Here is a 21265-nt window from a genome sequence, read left to right as displayed (position 1 = left end):
ACAGAGAAACTTGCCCTTTGCTTTTAGAGATAACAGCCATTAAATCACTAACACTTGAAGGATGAAAGACAGCGGAAGCAGCAGCAGAGGTGAAAAAAAAAACATTATTTCGCAACAAAATGCAGCATAGGATTTTACCTGGACCTGAGAACTAGCATCAGAAACTGACGGATACTGAATGACCTGTCCTTGGCTATTTAAGGACGGATATGTTATCTGCTGAGCTCCCTGGCTGTCAGTCCTCTGAGGCAATCTGTGATGATGTCCAGTGCGGTGGGGTTGCGCTCGTTTGCCAAAAGGTCTGGGTCCAGAAGAGCAAAGACCAATTAAAGTCCAGCATATTAGGATCCGCAACAGAACCCCTCTACACCAGCGCCTATCCATGCACGTATCAGACATTCCCGGTGTTTTTCCTGCGTGAAGTAAGTCCTTGCTCCCCCTGTTCTCAGCCTCTTAAACATGCACACACTGAGGCACAATGAAGACACACCCCGTATACCTGAGTCAGCCGGGCAGGTCAGCATGAGTCTACTTGGTGTATTCCAGCACTTCCATACAAGTGTTTACATGCTCACCTGCGCTCTCTTTCCCTCTCTCTCTTTTACGTTCTTCTCAAAAAATGTACATACACAATAAGATAATCTTGGTGGCTGGAAAACAAATTTAGACCGTAAAAGGAGACCGAGGGTATGCATGGACAGGTCTTAAAGAAAGAACATTAAGTTGACAAAAGTCAGGGATGCCGTTGGGCTATAGTTATGGCTAAAAGAATTTGACAACAATGTCTTTAGCTTCATGGTTGTCAAAGTGTGGTATCTCTGCCGCTGGTGGTACTTCAGCTGGCTTTAGTTCTGTTCACAATAAAAGTATTTAATTATTTCCATTGTGAACAACAAAAAAAACATATTCCTTGAGACGTAGTGGGCAAAAGTGAAGAAGTGATAACACATAGTCAACATAAACATAAACTTACAATAAGACAAATTACTCAAGTAAAACACCTGCACTTCTGCAATGTGAACATAATGGCATCTATCATGGTCGTATACATTCAGACGTACTAATGTTCTACATTTAAGCTCGGATTGTAAACTGTTTCATGAGGTTGGGACAGAAAAGCTGAAAGCTTTGTTCCCCTGTTCTGTTCTGACATGAGGAACATCAAATTGAAAAAGTCTTGAGACCGGAGGCTGTTATTTAAAGTTAAGAAAGACGAACGATAAGGTGCTGTCAACTTAAGAATAGCTTTATAAATCAAAACATACCAATAGCCAAGACAGGCAGGCATGCAGACATAAACATTTTACCTTAGTATACAAGGTAAGTCAGGGATGAGATAGGGCTCCATAATTTATAATAAATAGCAAGCACCTTCATATAGGCTATCCAGCATGAGCAGAGGTGTTTGTGAATCATATATAGGCATTATTGACTATTATTGACCAATAACTAGAAGAAAAGTTGACTCCACCAATTTCTATCTTACCTTAAAAGAAAAGCAGGATTTATAATTCAGGGAAAAGCTTCATATTTTTGTCAACAATTAAGACATGGAAACAAATTTAATTTGTTGGCCATCAGTTCTGGTGATAATGGAGGGGTTTGACCTTGCAGTTGTTGAGCTGAGAAAGAATCGGTCAGTGACATAAACATTTTTCAAACTTCATAGTTTTTGTAAAAATATAGTAATAAACAGTCCGTGTGGATAATGTTTTTATTCTCTTCTGTTTTCTGTAAGGTCAATAGAAATTCAGCTACATAGAAAACTTTGCATTTACTTGAAAGGTATTTTGTTATGAATATTTATGAACTGTTGCTTTTACATTATTTATATATATATATATATATATATATATATATATATAAAGATAGCTTTATTAACCGGGTAAACCCCATTGAGATTTGGGTCTCATTTTCAAGAGGGACCTGTGCAGAAGTCTGCAATACACAGCAACCTGGTTACAGAATAAAAATATTACTGAGTGTACAAAAATTTGTGACTGAAGGCAAAGTCAGACATCCTTAGATGATACAATTCAGACATTCATTTGTGAATCACTGCCAACACACACGCAGCAGACACACTTGGGTGTGTCAGATGCAGCTACAGACAAATGCGTGTGTTGGAGGAACACTTAGGTGAGCACACTCAGGTTTATGAGCAACGTTATGTTGCCTAGAAACACACCCTGCGCTTCAAGGCAAGGCGCCGTGTCATAGCACCTTCGGGCACATATAATTAACTTCCTTCAAACATGCCCAATCAAACACACACACATGTAGGTTTATGGAAACAGCCTTACAAGAAAAAACATAACACATTCCCTTGCAATAATGTCTCTAATAAATCTACAAGGACACCTCTTCTTTAATTACTCGTTGCTTGAATTTCTTTCTTGATTTGGTTTTGTGGGCAAAACAACGGAAATATTGTGAATACAAACTAGTTTTTCAGAGCGCTATAAAAAGTTCATTTAACAAAAACAAAATAATCTTTCTTCCAAAGTAACTATATGAAACGAATACTCAGGTAACTAATTACAGGAAGCGCTAACTATTCTGAGTTTGGCTCCCTAGGATCACTAATATTATACCCACATAACTGTGCCACATAAAGTTGTCTGGGGCTCCACAACATTGCTGCGCTGTTTTCAGAATGTGGTATTTTCCAGCAAATTCCTCTGCTGATCAGTTTTTCCTCCAGGAAAAGGGTGTGACATTTTGTTCAGACATGTTGGGACACTCCAAAAATTATGAGGACCAGATCCAACTTCTTAACAAGACAGGATGCCGTTTCTGCCCCACCCGGCTCCCCACCCTTCCACTTGTGTTGCTGTTTTTTTTCTCAGTGTTTTCTTGTATGTTTCTTTTACATTTGTTTCTTCTTTTTTTTTTTTTTTACTAAAGACAGGATTTGATAAGGAATAAATAATGATCATGTGACAAAAATTGTGGATTTTGCAAATTGCAAAACTTGTTTTTTCAAAACTGATGAAAAGACAAGACAAAAACTTGTGAGGAGGGCTTCCAAGATGATGAAGGACAAAATAAAGAAACCTTCGTAATTTCTAGTCAGTACTCTCTGTGCACTTACAATCTTGTCAAAAATGTAGCCTAAAACTAACGTTTTTTGTCTAATGAAAACAACCAGGATTGAAATTCCACATCACTGAAAGCACATAAAACCTACACTGAAATAGGGTGGTAACAGTACTTGCTCTAGTGTTAATTTTAATAAAAATAAAATAATGTTTTTACTAAGTTGAATGACTAAAAATTGTTCCAAATGCAAGTCAGTTTTGATAAGAAGGGAATTTATTTTTAGCAATGTATACGTCCAAAAAAATAATTGATTGACTTCAAGAGTTAAACATTTTAGTTTAGGTTAAGTTCAGAAATATATCTTGCAGAAAATCTGGAGTCACCCAAAATGGGCAGTGCACAATACATGCCCTCACAATCTGAAAAAATTGTAAAGACGTCCGGAAAATTCTTTATATCACCAAAACCTACCATTTAAACGAAGTATACACATGATACATACAATATATAAATAAATGATTTAAATGAATACAAAAAAATAATTCTACTCTTTTAACTATTCTGAAAGCAACGACATCTTGACTTACAGGGCAAGTCAGGATGTCGACAGGATTACAGGGTAAGTCAGGAAGAGCTGACTTACCCTGTCTTCGAAATTGCATATTTCTATGCAATTTGCATGCTTTTAATCTGAGATCAGTGTGTGTCTGCTCATAACTTCTCACCTCACAGGAGTCTCCGGTGTACTCAGTGGGACAAGAGCACACTTCCACAGTGTTTGCTGGACCTCCAGTTCCTGACTCCGTTGCCTCCTCCAGGCCCACCTCCCCCAAACTGAGTCGCTGGGTCTGAGTAAAATACAGGGCTCTGATTCTCAAGCCCACCAGACCTGCTAAGACCATCATGAGCTCCTGTCTGGAGACAGGCCTGTTGGTGCCTGCATGACGCCAGTTTCCCTGCAAAAAATGAGAGTATGGGGTCAAATCGAAACAACATTGTGGAGTAGAGTGCGTTCAAGAAAAATATTGAAAGTATCCTACTGTGTATTGAAATCTGTAAGATATTCTTTATCATTTTTGTTTGATGTTTTCCTACTTCCAGTTTAAAGTTCAAAATTTAAAAAAACATTCTGTAATTTAGGACCAATCTGTATGACCCCTGCTTGGTTAAACATCAGATTGTACTAAAATCCATTCTAAAATACTTACATGTATCAGACAATATAATATATTTTACCTCCAAGAGTTGGACTCTGTCTTGGTGCAACCTGTCTGGAAGGGGAGCCTGTGAAGCCACATGGATCAAGCTCATAGCCCGACCCTAACGGAGGAGAAATAATAAAGAAGCAAATATGACTGATTTTTATTAATGAAAGCAAAAAGCAGGTCAGTCAGGCTGAAGTACTGGGACCATTACATACAGTCAGCAGAACGTCTGGTTGTCTGTCAATAAGAGTCATGCCCTCACTTGGAATCCCAAATGATTTGGACTGGTAGGTGAGGAAGCCACCATAAGATGAAACCTAAGAATTGATAAGGAAGAGTAAATATCTGTTATTTGAATGAGATTTCAGAAAATTAGACTAACATTTCAGGAAAATGAAATGTGTATGAAATAATGGATAATTTCTCCTTAACAATTGAATTTTGTATTCGATTGAACAAAACATATTACGTCTGCTTTTGGTGTCAGTCAAATATTAATATAATAAGGGGTTATTTATTTGAACATTGCACCTACAATTAGTGTAAATTTAGACATGATGGTAATTAGATTCACAAAAATTCTTTGCTCATTTTAACAATTTGTAATCAATTTTGCAAACTGAATTTCCAATTAGATATAAGCTGAGACGATATACTGATTCATGGGCACATGAAGAGCTGTGTTTCAGGATGAGCTGACTTACCCTATCTCCCAAGTAGGACTGTGGCGCCACCCAGTGTAGGGCTTGAACTGCAGCAGGAAGCTCCTGAATATCAGCCACTGCTGTGTTACTGATAGCGTTCAGCACTGAAGGAACCTCCTCCCCGTCTGGGCTTTCCAAACGCCAGCCACGCATCTCAACAAACTAACCACCGTAAATTTTAGGAGAAAAGATACAGGAGTTATGATGTACTACAGTAAATATTATGTTCATAATGGCTTTCTGTACTTTGATTTTACAGAACAGTGTGTCTTTGGCAGAACAGAGACGATGCTTGTGCATAATTTTTACTTTTCAAAAAATAAAGAGTACCATGCAATTATTAGTTGTATTGTTGATATTGTTTTCTTATCATAGCTCTAATTAAATAACTATTTAATTATTCACAAAGCTCTGCAAATGATGTGTCTTATATGATAAGAGATGCAGTTTCTGGAGGTAATCCAACCTTTCCTCGCCGTTTGTTGGAGCTCTGACACTGATTGGTCGCTTCAAAGCAGAAGCAGCTGGAGCAGCCAAGGAGGTTCGATGGATCAAAGTAGAAGGAGCCTTCCCGGCACGCATCACATCTGACACCTTCAACGTTTTGCTGTAAACATATCAGTCGGAACGGAAAGGTAAAAAAGTAATCAAAAGAGTTTCTAAATCATTGGTTTGTTGAGCTGAACTCACCTTACAGAGACACCTGCCTGTGTCTGGGTGGCACACATCGGCTGTGACTCCTCCCTGGTTGCACTCACAGGGCAGACAGTCGGGAAAGCGATAATAGCCCCGAGCGCAGCGATCACACTGCCGGCCTCCGATACGAGGTTTGCAACTGGCCAAAATACACAGAAGCATCCAAAAATTGAGATTTTAGTTTGCATATTTTCTTTAGAGGTTAAGAATGGACATTTAAGAGTTTGTACATTAACTCATATTAACCATGCACTGGTTACCTGCACTGTCCAGTAACAGTGTCACACTGAAGCCCTGCATTTACATTCACGCCGGTTGGAGAGCAGCCACAGTTCTCGCAGCCCAGTAAGGGGTGATAGCTAAACGTCTGATGCTGGCACGCATCACAGGATGGTTTCACCGTCTGAGGAGGACAGATGCAGCGTCCAGTCACTTCATCGCACAGTCGCCGCCCACATTCACATCCTGCAAAATGACAAACAAGAAATACCAAGAACATTAAAGTGGGATGTGTGTATTTGCCATGTTTCATCAGATGTGAGCCAAAAGCTTAAAATCACTCACGTTTGCAGTAGGGAAATCCATAGTATCCAGTGGCACATTTGTTGCACTGCCTCCCGATAACGTGCTGCCTGCAGGGACACTGTCCTCCAACAGGATCGCACACGGCCCCCGTTGAGCCGGACTTATCGCAGTCGCAGGGAAGGGCTCCGCCGTTGTAAGCTGCAACAAGAGCGCGGGCCGAATCTCTGCAAAACTGGGTTGAGGTCCTTGGTCTGCCCAATGACAACCATATATAGAAAAAAATTAACAAAAAAAACACACTTCCAAATAAAATAACAGTTTAATACTTCACAACCATATATATATATAATATATATATATTATATTATATATAATATAATATATATTATATAATATATAATATAATTATATATAATATAATATAATATAATATAATATATATAATATAATATATAAAAGGATATTCACTGTTAAACATTAAATCAGACTGTTGTTCCTGTTTTTGATAGTTAGAATTTCTAATATTTTTCTATTTGCTACATATCAGAATGATAGGACAATGATAATGATGTTTTTATAGATTTTTATTTCACTTTCTACAAGTTTTGATTTTCACATGTATTTTTTACATGGAAGATTACAATGCCATTATTCATCATTCATTAAATAAAAGTAATCTCTTTTATCCTAACTGGCAAGAACGAGAAACATTTTGTCTAATTTAAAGTCAGACAGAAGAAAATGTAAGCTGCACATCTTTGATTGGATACCTACTCAATATGGAAGCCTTCATTTGTGCATTGTTTTGTGAAGTCTGCAGACTTGTCAAGTTTCTTCTCTCGCAGGTGCTCCGGAGAGTAACTGCTATCAGGAACCAGCACAATATAATCCTAAACAAGTTGAAAAAAAAAACATACCAACAAGTATAAACAATCCATCTTGAAATAGGGCACCTTGAAATCATTTTATTTAGTCACATTTGGTCACATTTCTATTGATAGTTTCAACAGACAAAAAAATAAAATATTCTAAGCATGCAAACAAAGCTGAACCTGCCCCATCTACACAGCCTTGAGGTTTAGCTCTTATATAAAGCTTTGTGGGGTTGCCAGGAAGAAAACAGTCCCTTCATTGTTGTTGGAGATATGGCATAACACTGAAGAGAGAGGACCACTGCATGCCAAATCCATAACTTGAGCCACCCCATTCTATGAAAAACTGCAGATTTTACAAGTGCATGTCTTGCAAACTGTGTTGATATTTTTTTTAATTTTCTTTTTGAATGTAGAGATTTGCTTGAGTTACTGTAGAAAAAAAAATGCACTAACCAAAAGAAGGGTCTTCCCATGTGGCACGACGACAGAGATGCTGGGCCGCTGCGCAGAATTCCCGTTAAAGTCGAGAGCAATGCGGCCTTCGGCAACAACAACCTCCCTGCAGCCTGAAACTGCTGGGCAGAATGTGGCATTCATCTCACCTGGAGGGGAAGGTAGCTTCTCAGTTAGACCATATGCTGCTCAACAATTTATTTCTCTATTAAACACTTCTATAACTTTAAATCTCTAAAGCATTGGATAATCTTGTCATGAGGCCATGTAATCTGATTTTAAGAAGGAATTAGCAGATTATTGCCAGATTAAACTGTAATTACAAATCAGTACTACTCAATTTAATTTGGTCAGATTCAAAATCTTTCCCAGAAACTCACCTTTCCACATATGACCTGCATTTACTCGCACTTCCACTGGGAAGGAGACGTGTTCAGGCTGATGGTAATGCACCACAACAACATACCGACCCGGGAGAGGCACCACTGGAGTAAAACTGATCTCAGTCTAGGCGAGACAGCAGAATGTACAACTAGAATCCTGTGTGCTGTATATCCAGGCAGGATGATGTTCAACATGATGACAGGCAGATCGAAATATTTGACACAGATACCTGAGGGAATTTAAGTACTGTCCCGTCACTCTGAGGATCATGGACAGAGAGCAAGCTGGAGTGTCTTCTCCGCCTCCAGTCTTCACTCTTGCCCCGTTGGAGAGCCGCTGCAAGTGTGGATGACAGCTGTCCATCACGGGTGGCATACAGAACCCAGGATGAGGACGGCTTGTCAAACCCCCGTTGAACACAATGTCGACTGTAAACATCAAACAGCAACAAATTATTAAGGCAAGGACCGGTGCAGAGCTATCAGGACTGCAAGAATGTGGCTCATGTGAAGCAGGGTTACTCATTGAACAAAGGGCTGTAATGTGATAACTGGGTTTGCTCTCAGGTAAGTTCCATCATTTCTGTTTGTTTATATGTTTTCCACCTGAACATTCAAGTCCATTTATGGCCAATGCCAGAGTGGCACACTGACAACTGGAAAATCTGAGTTGCTTTTTAGCTTTGTAGTGAGAAAAGTTAGAATGACAGATGTTCTGAAGCTCATCTTTAGCATAGGAACCTTGGCCCAGTTGGAGGAATGCTTATATTCACACCTGGAGAACAGATATGCAGTTATGCTGTTGGGTCTAAGCTAACACCCAGCATGGTCCAAATTACAACTTATAAAGTCATGGATGTTATGTTGAAAAGGTTGAACCATGTTTTTTCATGAACTTGCATGACTCATTTAATAAAAATTACATTAAATGTGGGTCATATGACCTAAGGTACTGACCTGTCCTGAGTGAAGCGACCATGAGTGGAGACACACAGCACTTTAGGCTCCACATACTCCAGAGAGAACTTGTCTGCTGGCACTGCATAGATTTTATACTAAAAAGGAAAATAGGTGTGTTTCCAATATTATACTGATTCTTAAAAAAATGAAAATAGGAAATTTTTCTACATATATTCAGGAAACAAATTTCCTCACCAGAAGGAATGATGTTGTAGAAGTTTGTAGAAGAATCTCTGTCCTGTGAGACAGCTGCAGCATGGCCACTTGATTTCTGCTCTCTACTGCGACACTCCGGCACAAAGTGCTGCTCGGGTAGTTAAAGAATTTTATTTTAGTAGAAAAAAATTGACTTTTCCTTGTATAAGTTTTCATATGCCTCCAACTTTATTACAACTTACTACATTAGAACCACAAATTTCCACTTATTTTATTCAGATTTCCTGTGGTAAGAGAACTCAAAGTCAAGCATTAATTTGAAGTGGAATCAATAGGATACAAGCTGATTTGTTTTTCACAAATGAATAAAAAAAATAGTGCCTCCAATAGATTTTTTTTTCCAGGATTTCCATTCATTTACCTCTATTCATATTATTAGACTCTGACCAGTTGCCGAAGAAAAGCATCACCAATGCATAACGCTGCGGTCGCCGCTTTTACGTTGCAGGCTGGCATGTCTGGCTCAGTTTAAAGTTTCTCCTACAAATTGTGTTTTGCATGCAGACTGGGAGGTCATATTTCTGTCTCATCTAAAGGAGTTTATGTTCCTTGAATAAGTTTTCTGTTTCCTTAAATGGCATTTTGCAAAATGCAAACAGCAGGTTTGAGGTTGGGCCACATTGATTCATTTATAGACGAATGATTGAGCAGATCTCCATAACCTTAGAGTGACTTTAAACATCTCCACAACTTTATCCCTGACTGACTGCTGTGTTTCTTGGTCTTAGTGTAATTATGGTGTTTATGTTCTCTGACAAACCTCTGAGGTCTTTACAGAACATTTATACTGAGAACTGACTACAAACAGATGAAGTCTACTTACTAATCAGATTACTCCTGAAAACAGATGGATTTTGCTTATGGGTCTGAAATCAAATGCATGCAACCATTTTTTAAAAACATTTATGTAAAGCAATTCCTGTTTCATTATCCGTTCACTTGATAATTATGCACTGCTATGGTGTTGGAACATAATGAAATGTGGACATTTTTAAGAGTTACAAAGAGTTTGGCAAAACACTTTGTTATAAGACACAATAATTATCAAAATGACCACAATTCTGATGTTAGAGATGTTATGACAGACATAAACACATGACTCACCTGAAAACACAACTATAAATATTGGCTCTGGCCATGATCTGCATCTCTGGTTGTCCACTGATGAGAATGTTGACATTCTGGACAGTGTCCATCTCACTGGCATACTCCAGAATGAGAGTATACAGGCCTGAGTGAGGCACACGAAGACTGAGCTCCAAACGAGACTAAAAGACATAGAACATGAATGATATTAAGACGTCCTATAAGATCTTATTTGCTCCAAATGGGTTTTTATGAATTTTACTTCAAAATATGACTGCCAGATTAGTTTTGTATTATGTTTAGAGTCTCAGATGTGAGTCTGAACCTGTCTCCCGTTGAGAGCTGCCATGTCTGGGTGATCTGGAGTGGGACGCCGCACACGCGTCTGTCTCCTCTTCCTCCGCCCACTCCGGGTGGACAGCCTGCCCTGTGTGGCGAGCACAGAGCTGAAGCCGTCCATGGTGATGTGCTTGTACAGCAGACAGCTATAAAAAGAAACAAAAACATAAAATCAGAACAGAGATGACTTCATTATGCTAACAAAGAAAAGGTTTAAGAGAAAGTAAGGGTATAAGAAGAGGATTACTTTTCATCCTTGCTTGCAGTGTGTAAGTATGTGCAGGGCTGAGTGACTTCTTCTTTCAGCAGAGAAGCTTCGTAGTAATCTCGAGGCAGCAGCACTAAATAATCCTGAAGTGGGAAGATAAAAATTTCACATATTTCATTTGGGTCACATTTAGCAAGGCTTCCATATTCTGACTACCTTGAACATTTAAACACTTTCCCATAATTTTGATGTCATTACACAGAATTTGACATGTTGCCCTGTGATTGACCGACCAGGCACGTCTTCTTTTTTCACTAGGTAAATATTATCCAGACACTTACCAGAAGAACTGTCTCAGCCCTTATATGAATGATCCATTTCCCAGGATTTAATGCATAAGGTTCAGTGAAGCCCTCTCCTGGGACGGTGACAAAGGACGGGGATGAACTCGGAGGAAATATCACTTCCTTACTCTGAACTTCCCCTGCAGAGCAACAAGCACAGACATCTTAAACTCCAGCAAAGGCGACATAAATACACAGAGAGCTAATAAACCATTTGCTTACATAAATGTCAGGAACGAAATGTTTTCACTTCTTAAATGATGGGTTAGATTTTACAGCTGGATGGAGGAATGAGGGAATGAATACTATGTCAGAGGCAGTCTTACCTGCAGTGCCTCTGCTATTTGTAGCCTTGATGCTACCAGTCACACTGACGCTGTTGGGGTTAATAAACCGCAGAACCACATGGAAAAAATTCTGCCGCCCCTCTTTCGGATCAACATGCACTGCTACCCTGGCTTCACTCTGCAGGGACGACAGTCACACACTGATTCCAGTGACACAAGTTTGGATAGACAATGAGCGAGTGGTGTTAGGTGGAGAGATGAAAGGCAGGCGGGAGGATTAAGCAAACAGAACGGGTTAATCAACAGACAGCGAGCGAGGCAAAAAAAAAAAAAAAAAAGCAAAGCGGGCCCCTACACTTACAGTCACAGCAAGACTCAGAGTCAGGGTCATCCACCACCAAGATCCGGCCTTTGACTCGGACTCTCCCCTTGTTTTGGGAAGTGGAGTAGCGCAACATAATGTGGAAGGGTCCAGGAAAGCCAAGGCTAAGCATTAGAATCACCTCTGGCTGAGGACAGAGAGTGTTAGTTCTAAGAGCTGATGCTGATATTTTCCCACATCAGCAGTGAAAAAACAGAACACCGAGTTATTATTTGTGCACAAGCAATAGCAGAAAATTTAGCGTGAGACCGAAAATCGCTACAGTCTGCTGTAATTGTCACATATACACCAGATACAAAGCAGCAATGAGAGTGGGCGAACCTGTGCAGGTGACATTACAGCATAACCTCTCCAGCTGAACTCTGGGAATTCTTGGGGGTTAAAACCAAAGCGGACTGGTCGAGAATTTGGTGTCGTGCCGTCCTCCACCTCAAACTTCAACTGGTGCAGAGATGGGAAAAAGTAACCAGGGAAAGGCCTGGTGAGAGTAAAATGACATTTTCTCACTCAAAAAAAAATTCAGATTTTATGACATTACCGATGTAGTTTAGGGAGACATTATTTTATATACCAAAACAAAGTAATACAGTCTTATAAAGTGCAGTGAAAATAACAAATTTCACTAAATAATTTGTAAATTAAAACCTTAACGTGTGACATGATTTGAAAATAACATGAGAATCTTTTGACATGACAGCTATTAGTCATGCTCTCCACAAATCTGAAGAGTGGCTAGCTATTGTCAAAAGAAACCCACAGTGGTTCCTATATGCGGTTGGGTACCAGGGATGTGGGAGAAACAGCAAATATAAATAAGGATGAACTCTGGTCAGATGAAATTAAATAAAATGTTTTGAGCTACATGCTTTGAGTAGGACAACTACCCTAAATATACATTTACAACTACAATGAAGTAATTCAGTTAAAAGTTAAATCGTGGGTTCGAATGGCCTAGTCAAAGTCCAATTAAATGTTTTTAGATAGACTTCAAAATGAAGCTTTATTGCAAAAAAGAATGCTGTTCTATGCAATAAATTACGTAAAATCCCAATGAATAACACCATGAAAACATTTAAATAAGTTCAAACAGCATTAAAACTTTATCAATTAAAACCTTATCAATGCTCTTTACGTTTACCACAATGCACTGTTGCGGTATTTTATGACTTTTTTTTTAAAATGGAACCATAGCTTACTCTGCACACGTACGGCCAGTTACATTCTCCCGACACTGACACTGTCCAGAGGTCTGATCACATGTCATGCCAACAGCACCTCCTAAATCACACTGGCAAGCTGAAAGACAGAGAAGACAAAATTAGACAATTTATTGAAAGAGACCAACTCAACACCAGACTAAAAAAAGGCTTCTGGCAGAAACCTTTTATTTTCTAACTCAAAGCCCTCATTCATTTATTTTCCCAATTCTAATTGAATGCAAACCATGAAGTGAACTAGAATAAAAAGAAATAGTTTGTGTTTCTTTTATCTTGTACTTTTTCTAAAACTTTGTAATGTATATGAAACTCACTATATTCATACAGCTATCAATCCTGCTTTTTATGAATGGTGAAACTACGCTCACCACTTTTACTCCTGCTTTATTTACTAAAAGACATACAAAGCTTTGTTGAGTGAAATAGCTTTTTTTATTTCACTCAATAAAGTAAATTTAAGAAAACAGAAAGGTAATCAACAACAACAAAGCCTGTTGTATTTATTGTAACTGATCCTCAAGATCTCCTTTGCTTTGATTTTTAACTCATTCCTTCTTTGTTCACTTTATGTAACAAAATGTTGTCCTTTGTGATCATCCAGATCTGACATCATACTTTCCAGTTCAAAAAGAAAACTACAACTGTTTTTTTCACACGTGCTTCAACAAAATGGGGTATGAGAGTGGCATGTTAAGTTGATGTCTGATAAAGACATCTTACCTTGACAGCCAAAGTAGTTCTTTTTTTGCAGCAGAAAGTATCCATCTTTGCAAGAGTCACATGCATGGCTGCAGACATTTGGCTTACAGTGACACTGTCCCTCTCTCTGTAAAAACACATTAAAGAGGAAAAAGCTATTTTACATCGTTGCAAATTCAATGTTGTCAAACAGAGACAGTGATGTGTGCACGGAGAGGCATTGTGTCTATGTGTGTGTATGCTTTTAAATATACCCACCTGCTCACATTCTCCAACACCGCTCAGTGTCCCTTTCAGATCACACTGACATTCTGGAATGAAAAAAATAAGACAGGCTTGGGAAGGGGCTGGGAAATGTAACAGGGAAAAACTGTGAATAGGCTCTGATTACAGGGTTTTGTACCACTCACAGGTGTAACACAACAACCCCGAAGTTCTTTGGCTTCAAAGAAATGGAGGTCAAAAGGCCTGAGAGATCTTTTTCATTCACTGATTGCAGCGCATAAAAAAAAAATAATCTTTGTCTGAATGTCCAGCTACTTTCAACCGGAGACATTCTTCAGATATCAAAAGTGTGTGTTGCAAGTGATTTCAGGAAGAGCGGCAGATGTTAATCAGGCAAGAGAGCAAACCTGTAACATGAGAGCAACTTCTGGGGAATGCTTGGAGTTGTTTTAAAAATAATGGGAGAAACCATATCTTCCCCATCAGAGCTACATTTAGCAGAATAAAGCACACTTTTTGAACAGTCAAAAATGTGGACAAATCTAAAGTGAGCAGGAGATGTTTTAAAGTATCATCTGGTAATAAACTGTCACATTTAAGCTTACGAATGTTCCCAAGATTTTGCTCATTTTATGTGCGATACTCCCGTTTCTCCCTGAGAAGCAAAATATCAGTCCGGCCTTGGTGACAGCAGCATGTTGACATATTGACTACGTCAAACGGGTTAAGGCTCAGATCAGTATCTTATCAGGCTCCCTCTGGCAATAAGACAATCCGGAAAAAAAATGTGAGCAGTGAACAAAAGTAATCCTACTGCTGGAAACATATGTGTAACTTTGTAGCCCTTTTTGTAAATTCAATTGATAATCTGCAGATGACCAAAATTTAAACTTTTGATAAAAATAATTCAGTCTGGGCCTTTAGAGCTGGAGGACACATACCAAACCTCTGCTGCCGTAACTGGAGTGGCAATACTTGTCAAAGTATTGTTTGACAAGGGCTGAACATAGATGTGTTTCTTTGTGTTGAACCATCTTGTAAAAGTCAAATAAAACAAAGTTAATGTGTAATGTGAAAACATGTTTGAATACCTTTACAGTCCATTAAACAACAATCCTATTTTCGGGTTCTGGTTACCCACCTGTACATCCACGAGGGTTTTCTGCAGCTAGGTTCCAGTAGAGAGGTTTACACCTGTCACACAGTGTTCCTTCTACATTGGCTCGGCAGCGGCAGATGCCCTGAAAACAGCAGATAAGAAATCTATGAGGTGTTGAGACAGGCTGCTGCTGCTGTTGGCCGGGTTACATGTGCTCACCATCATACAGATTGAGACTGAAACGAGGACCTGCGTACTGTGTTAGAGTAAGTGTTGTGAACTGAAAATTGGTTTTTCTCTCACTGTTTGAAGTGGGGTGTGTGTTGCTAACTTTATAAGCAGAACCACTTGAGCAGCCGAGAGTTGCTTCGTGCAGTTGTTGTTTGTTCCGTTTTGAGATGGAAATGGAAGGAAGTCTCTTTTTCCGTGTTTGATCACATGTGAGTTTCGTGGGACTAGCCTTACTTTGTTGCGCAGTTTGATATCTGGGCCAAAGTTCATCCATGTTATCAGCTGTGGGATAGTAAATCTATTCAAATTCACCACCTTGGATTTGGGAGTAACCAATGGAAAATTAGGAAATATAAATTCAGTCTATAGTAAGTAGGTTACCGTTAGAGGATTGGGAACTTCGGATCCGTCTGGGTTACAAACACTGATGGAGTCTGAAAAATAAAACAGATGCCCTCAACAGAAAATTTACGATAAAATAACTCCCATATGAATGCATGCAAAGTTATTACTGAAACATGCCAAAAATCCCTCAAATTATATTGTTCATTTGAACTGCATTTGATTCCGCTCAAATCTTAAATATTTAGTTGGTTCACTTGTGTTTACCCGAGCACTGGGGAAACCTGAGTCCAGATGCACAGCGGTCACACTGCTGGCCCACCACACCTGGCAAACAGAGGCATTCGCCTGATAATGGGTTGCATCCAGTTCCATATGAACCCTCCGACGAACACCGACAGGCTGGAGACGACAAACAAGCAGAATTTCAGCTGCAAATACTTTTAAGGTTCTTTTTCAGATGTTTATTTTATGAATTATATTTTGCTAGGTGAGTCCCAGTGGTCAAATGCAGCATTCAACATTTAGTTTTTATAAGAAGTTTACATAAACTCATCATTGGCATAAATCTAAAAGTAACTTTGGACTTTTATGATAATTGTCCTGTGTATCTTTAAGAAGCTCCTGCTCTTTCTAATACTTTGCATAAAAACAATTTCCCTACATTATAGTGTTTACAACTGTTCTATGAGGGTTGAACTACATAGTTCATGTGACAAGCTCAGCACACTTGCAGTTCCGTCAGGTGTTTGCTAATTGCTGCTGCTACTCTGAGGGAGGGTAACTCTGTAGAGCAGAAATTTGGCTGGAGACTGTAGCTCCAAGGAAGACCGCGCAAACATGAACGAATCAAAGCAACACTCCAGGTATGTTTTAGATTAAGAAATTGCATGATAAATAAGAAAATGTTCCATGTTTTTTCAGGATCAAGCCAAAAAAACTTACCAGCACAGTCTGGATATCCATAGAAACCTGGTGCACACTGGTCACACTCACGCCCTTGATAGTTAGGGAGGCAGTTACACTGACCATTCGGACCGCACATGCTTTCAGCAACGCCAGCTCCTCCACAACGACATGCTGAGAAGAGATACATGTCATCATAGCCTAAGTGGAGATTTATTCAAAATATCTGTACGAATCACTTCTCCCTGGGCTGCCACTTTATCGTAGTGGAGGGGTTTGAGTGCCCCAATGATCCTAGGATGGATCTATGAGTCACATTGCTAGAAAATATCCAGACTTTCTTCTAAGATGTACTATATTTCATGACATCCTTTGGCTATCTCTTTCAAAATGAAAACTAATAATATCAATGTATTTTTTGGGGTGGGGGTCCTCTCACCCTGACAGCTTGGGAAGGAGTAGTATCCAGGTTCACAACGGTCGCATCGCTCCCCCTCGATGCCCCAACGGCAGAGGCAGCGCCCATAAACATCACATATGGAATACACTGTGCCTCTGTAGTCACAAATGCATGCTGTAGACAAATACAGTGGAAAAAATATTTTCACAACATGAACAAATTTCTCTGCAACTCCAGTCCCAGCTACTGAAGTTTGCTAGAAGCTATATTTATGCTTGACTTCCACAACCCCACTTATTGTTTAGTGAACAGGCTTGGCACTAAGATGCCACCAGAGAGATTCCCACTGTTTTTCTTCCTACTGAAGTAGTAAAATCTGCTTTGTAAAAGCAACATTTAGTTCACATGATAAAAGAACTGGATTAAAGGATTATTTAATGTTTGTTTATGTTCTTTGAAGAGTTTGATAACTAAGAATGACAGAGGTTAAAGGGGTTTCTTAAAATTTTGGTTCCCAGCTTAAACTAAATCAGAAAAGGGGCAATAACTAATATTAGCCTGGTGAGTTCTCACTGGAAAGTCCCAAAGGATTGGTGCTATAATAAGAGGGCAAATCTTTTTGGACCCTCAGAGTGATATGCTCATTTTATCTGCAGCCCAGTAACATGTCCGTATCCCACCAGTATCTACGTTCCACAACCAAAAACGTACATCCAGCTTGATTGAAAAATATATGTAGTGTATTTCTAGCAGAAATATAGACAAGATAATAGCTAAAGTTAACTTAATCTGATCTTGCAATTTCAAAATGTGAACAAGAAAAATAATTTTACAAAACCTCCTACTGTTACTGTATCTTTGACCAACAAAAGACTCCACCACCACACCCTCTTAAATTAATGGGACATCTAAAACTTACCACAGTAATCTAAATAATTCCAAATATTTAAAAAAATCCAAATTTTGGTTACAAGCTAACTAGAAAGCACAGTGTATGAAAGTAAAGTATATTCCAACTGTCTAGAGAAAAAACTAAACTGATTTTCTACATAAGTAGCCACAATTAATCCAAAGCATGAGAGAAATCAAGTTTTGATGAACCTCACACATATATACATTTATACATTTACACCTCCAGCCTTTACTATTAACATTTAACTCAAAAGCAAACTCAGTCAGACATAATGGTACGTAATATTAACCTCTTCCCTCCTTTTTAACCATTTTATCTCCCTCTAAGTGAATGGGACTAATTAAACTGTCCAATAAAAAAAACTTTTTTTATAAATACAAAAAAATGTGGATGAGAATAAGAAATAAAGGGATTCAAAATAGCCCAGCCATGAGAACATCTCTTCACTTTAGGTGTAAGCACACTTACGTTGACATCTAGGAGAGTTGAAATAGCCTGGGGGGCAGGCAGTGGGTCCTACACCGGGAGCAAAAACAAGAGGAACAGCTCAAAATGCCTGTCAGACTCAACTTTATTGTGACAAGCTAGAAAATCAACTTACCCACTATAGGGCCTGCAGGCGACTTGGTGGTCGTCAGGTATGCAGAGTAAGCTAGTTACAAAGCAATACAAAATGAAGATAGAAAATTATCACAAAACACTGTCTTTGTTGACAGGATTTTAAAATACTGTTGATTCTGCTTTGTGTGCATTTGGGTTGGTGACGCCACAAGAGGCACAAGACTTTTGATGATCCATGGAAATATGTTTCATAGATATTAAGCCTTTTGAGTTGTATTAGAGATGCATAATTGGTAGAGTATGCAAGTTTGGAGTAGTTAGATTAAAGGAAAAAGAAGATGGGTAACTCAAAACAGGACAAAAACAGACATGTTGGAGCATTCCTTCTGTGACGGCTCCAGAGGCATGTGTGAATGACAGCTTGTTTTTTGACAGATTTTAAGTTGATTAAATTACAATTTAAACTCCAAAACAAATACAATTTCTTATCAGAGCATGTTGTTCAATAGAGATACTGAGACTTTTAAACTCATCCTTCAGAAAAAAAATTAATTTGGAATGTGTTAGCCAACAGATAAGGACAATGACAGAAACAGTAAAAACTTTATGGAGGCTTTTAACTAAGAACTTAAACTGTTTAACCCAGAATTCTGCTGATAGTGTTAAGACTAATATTCTGTTGACCACAGGAAGAGAAAAGATCTTAAAAACAACATAGCAGAAAGAGAGGAGACAGTACTTTGATTTTACTGATGATCTTATATTCACTCGACACACAGAGTGCTTTTACTCTCTGCTTTAAATGTGTGATAATTACCAGGTAATTTCAGAGCGACATTCTCTTCAAATGCTAAACCACAATATGTGAAAATATTGTTGCATGCAGGGACTAAAACTGCAGATAAAGATCTCAGGAAACCCAGATTGCCTCCTAATGACTGTCAACATGTTTAGTCTGGTTTGACATGCCTCAGAAACTGCACACAAATAAAACCACTTAATAAAGCTTAAAGAAACTCTTTCACATATAAATGACGATTAAAAGATAAGTTAAGAATCTAAAGAACCTCAGGCAAATTTGCAGGAGACACACAGGTTTGCTGTGTGTGGAGGGGCATTAGAAAATGACTATTATGATTGCACTTTCATGATGAAACATCAAAAATATTACCAATAGAGATAAAAGAATGAGTGTGTTATCTTTATGCCTTTGCAGACAGATTAAGCTTTGCCAGGGAAGATCAACTTGACAGTATGGGGGAAATTCTCTTGCAGATTTCAGTATCTCTGTGGAATGTCGAATGTTTTCCAGCAAGAATAAACTTTTCTCTTGCAGGGAAACTGGTGGAAAATGAAATGCTAAAAAAAGACTGTCAAGGGCATGATTTTAGCCATCTGTCCAAAACATGAACTATAAACTATATTTGGTGAATGCATTCATTTTCAACGCTCAAAGTGAAGCCTTAAAGCACTTCTCAATGATATTAAGTGTATTTCCATTTATAGTTGATACTATTTACTCATAGTAAATTGTTTCAAATTGATGTGTATAAATATGTCTTCATTTTTTGACTGATAAATAAGGTCTATTTAAAATATGTAGAAAGTAAAAAAAAAAAAAAAAGCTAAACTCACGAATGCACTCAGGGTAGCGATAATGTCCATCAGCGCAGCGATCGCAGCTTTCTCCTGCAAACTGTGGCTTGCAGATACACCTCCCGGACCCCATCTCACATCCGGCTGTAGTCCTTTCATCACAGCTACAAGCTGGAGAGTGGCAGAGATTTTAATTAAAATAAGCAAACATCATCAAGTCTGACCATAAAGTCATCTTTAACTGCTTTAGCGCAATATCACACAGTTAACTCAAGCAACACACAATCATTCACAGCCTCTAAATTTTTTGTAAACCAAGTGTAATTTCTATTTATGTTTACTTCACACTGCAAATACTGCTGCCGCCCAGTATTTCACCCCATTAGAGAGGTTTTTGGGTTTCTTTCCACTTCAGCTGAGAATATGTGCTTTGGTTAGATTTGACAAAGATTGAGCTTTTCACCAAGGTAGACCTGGAGTAAAATAGAGCAACAATATGTTGAAAATTATCTCATGCTTGCTGTGAAGCATGGTAGAGTAGCTGTGATACTCTGGGCTTATTTCTATTTGTCTGTGAAGGGTCCCAGGAACTGTGATATATTTTATGGTATCGAGACCTATTGGAAATACCAAAATATTTTAAATGAAACCAGGATACTTACTCCAAAAAAATATGGTCAAGAAGCGTTCATGGGAAATAAAGTCAAGTTCCTTTCTAAGCTCTCTAAGCCTCTTACCAGAAATGAATTATACAGAAAACCCATAGAGTGAACTGAAGGGAAGAGAAAATGAGAGGGGACGCATGATTTCCTCTAGGACTCCAAGATTCAACATGGAAATGTATAGGAGAAGAAAATGTTCTGATGTTAACTCTTACAATGAGCTCATTGTACAGGGAGCAATTTAATAAAAAAAGGTTTTTAAAGTGGGTTTACAAGCATGCTTTTTGCAAGCAGCAGCTAAATGACAAAGTATTTTAGTTTCATTATGACCAGCCCTCCACATGCTCCCCTTCTAAATCGACCAGCGTTTGTGGGTTCCGCAGTTCACTTTTCTGAGTGAAAGAGAACCACTTTATATCCCCACTTGGCAAAGTCCAAAGACAACTGTCAGCTGTTCTCACTACAAAGAACAGCTACAAAGCATTCCAGTAAAGTAAACAATGGTAAAGCCCAGTTCAGAGATAGTAAAACCTGTGGTGCCAGTGTTGCTGCTCTGTTGCCTTTTGTGACTGTCTGAAACAACACGATTAAGGCTTTTTTTGAGTAAAACTCTATTTAGGCTTCACTTGTTATTCTGCAGATCACATGCCATCATGCATGGATGGTATTTACATTCAACCGGCATTAGTACAATGTGGAAAACCTTGCT

At 38.7% G+C, this 21265-nt stretch overlaps 1 protein-coding gene across 2 annotated transcripts in view; it reads right to left on the bottom strand.

The window, feature by feature from the left end:
- Positions 1 to 21265, bottom strand: part of LOC129361788 (laminin subunit alpha-3-like) — a 65705-nt gene that overhangs the window by 21432 nt on the left and 23008 nt on the right. For both annotated transcript variants that reach the window (XM_055032882.1, XM_055032885.1), the window contains exons 10-40: positions 19934 to 20065; positions 18339 to 18389; positions 18206 to 18253; positions 16864 to 16998; positions 16464 to 16598; positions 15786 to 15920; positions 15558 to 15610; positions 14988 to 15087; positions 13880 to 13932; positions 13643 to 13748; positions 12902 to 13001; positions 12027 to 12183; positions 11363 to 11501; positions 11034 to 11176; positions 10732 to 10835; positions 10471 to 10630; positions 10164 to 10327; positions 9039 to 9147; positions 8841 to 8938; positions 8114 to 8312; positions 7881 to 8007; positions 7501 to 7649; positions 6947 to 7062; positions 6212 to 6423; positions 5908 to 6112; positions 5642 to 5786; positions 5418 to 5558; positions 4952 to 5113; positions 4463 to 4564; positions 4279 to 4362; positions 3768 to 3998 (exon numbers count right to left, since the gene is read on the bottom strand). In XM_055032882.1, the coding sequence (XP_054888857.1) occupies positions 3768 to 3998; positions 4279 to 4362; positions 4463 to 4564; positions 4952 to 5113; positions 5418 to 5558; positions 5642 to 5786; positions 5908 to 6112; positions 6212 to 6423; positions 6947 to 7062; positions 7501 to 7649; positions 7881 to 8007; positions 8114 to 8312; positions 8841 to 8938; positions 9039 to 9147; positions 10164 to 10327; positions 10471 to 10630; positions 10732 to 10835; positions 11034 to 11176; positions 11363 to 11501; positions 12027 to 12183; positions 12902 to 13001; positions 13643 to 13748; positions 13880 to 13932; positions 14988 to 15087; positions 15558 to 15610; positions 15786 to 15920; positions 16464 to 16598; positions 16864 to 16998; positions 18206 to 18253; positions 18339 to 18389; positions 19934 to 20065 (3995 nt within the window). The remainder of the gene's footprint in view (positions 1 to 3767; positions 3999 to 4278; positions 4363 to 4462; positions 4565 to 4951; positions 5114 to 5417; positions 5559 to 5641; positions 5787 to 5907; positions 6113 to 6211; positions 6424 to 6946; positions 7063 to 7500; positions 7650 to 7880; positions 8008 to 8113; positions 8313 to 8840; positions 8939 to 9038; positions 9148 to 10163; positions 10328 to 10470; positions 10631 to 10731; positions 10836 to 11033; positions 11177 to 11362; positions 11502 to 12026; positions 12184 to 12901; positions 13002 to 13642; positions 13749 to 13879; positions 13933 to 14987; positions 15088 to 15557; positions 15611 to 15785; positions 15921 to 16463; positions 16599 to 16863; positions 16999 to 18205; positions 18254 to 18338; positions 18390 to 19933; positions 20066 to 21265) is intronic.

This window comes from Poeciliopsis prolifica, unplaced genomic scaffold, assembly GCF_027474105.1.
Source record: "Poeciliopsis prolifica strain line A6 unplaced genomic scaffold, Auburn_PproV2 SCAFFOLD008, whole genome shotgun sequence".
Taxonomy (NCBI): Eukaryota; Metazoa; Chordata; class Actinopteri; order Cyprinodontiformes; family Poeciliidae; genus Poeciliopsis; species Poeciliopsis prolifica.
This window is presented reverse-complemented; position numbering and strand designations above follow the sequence as displayed.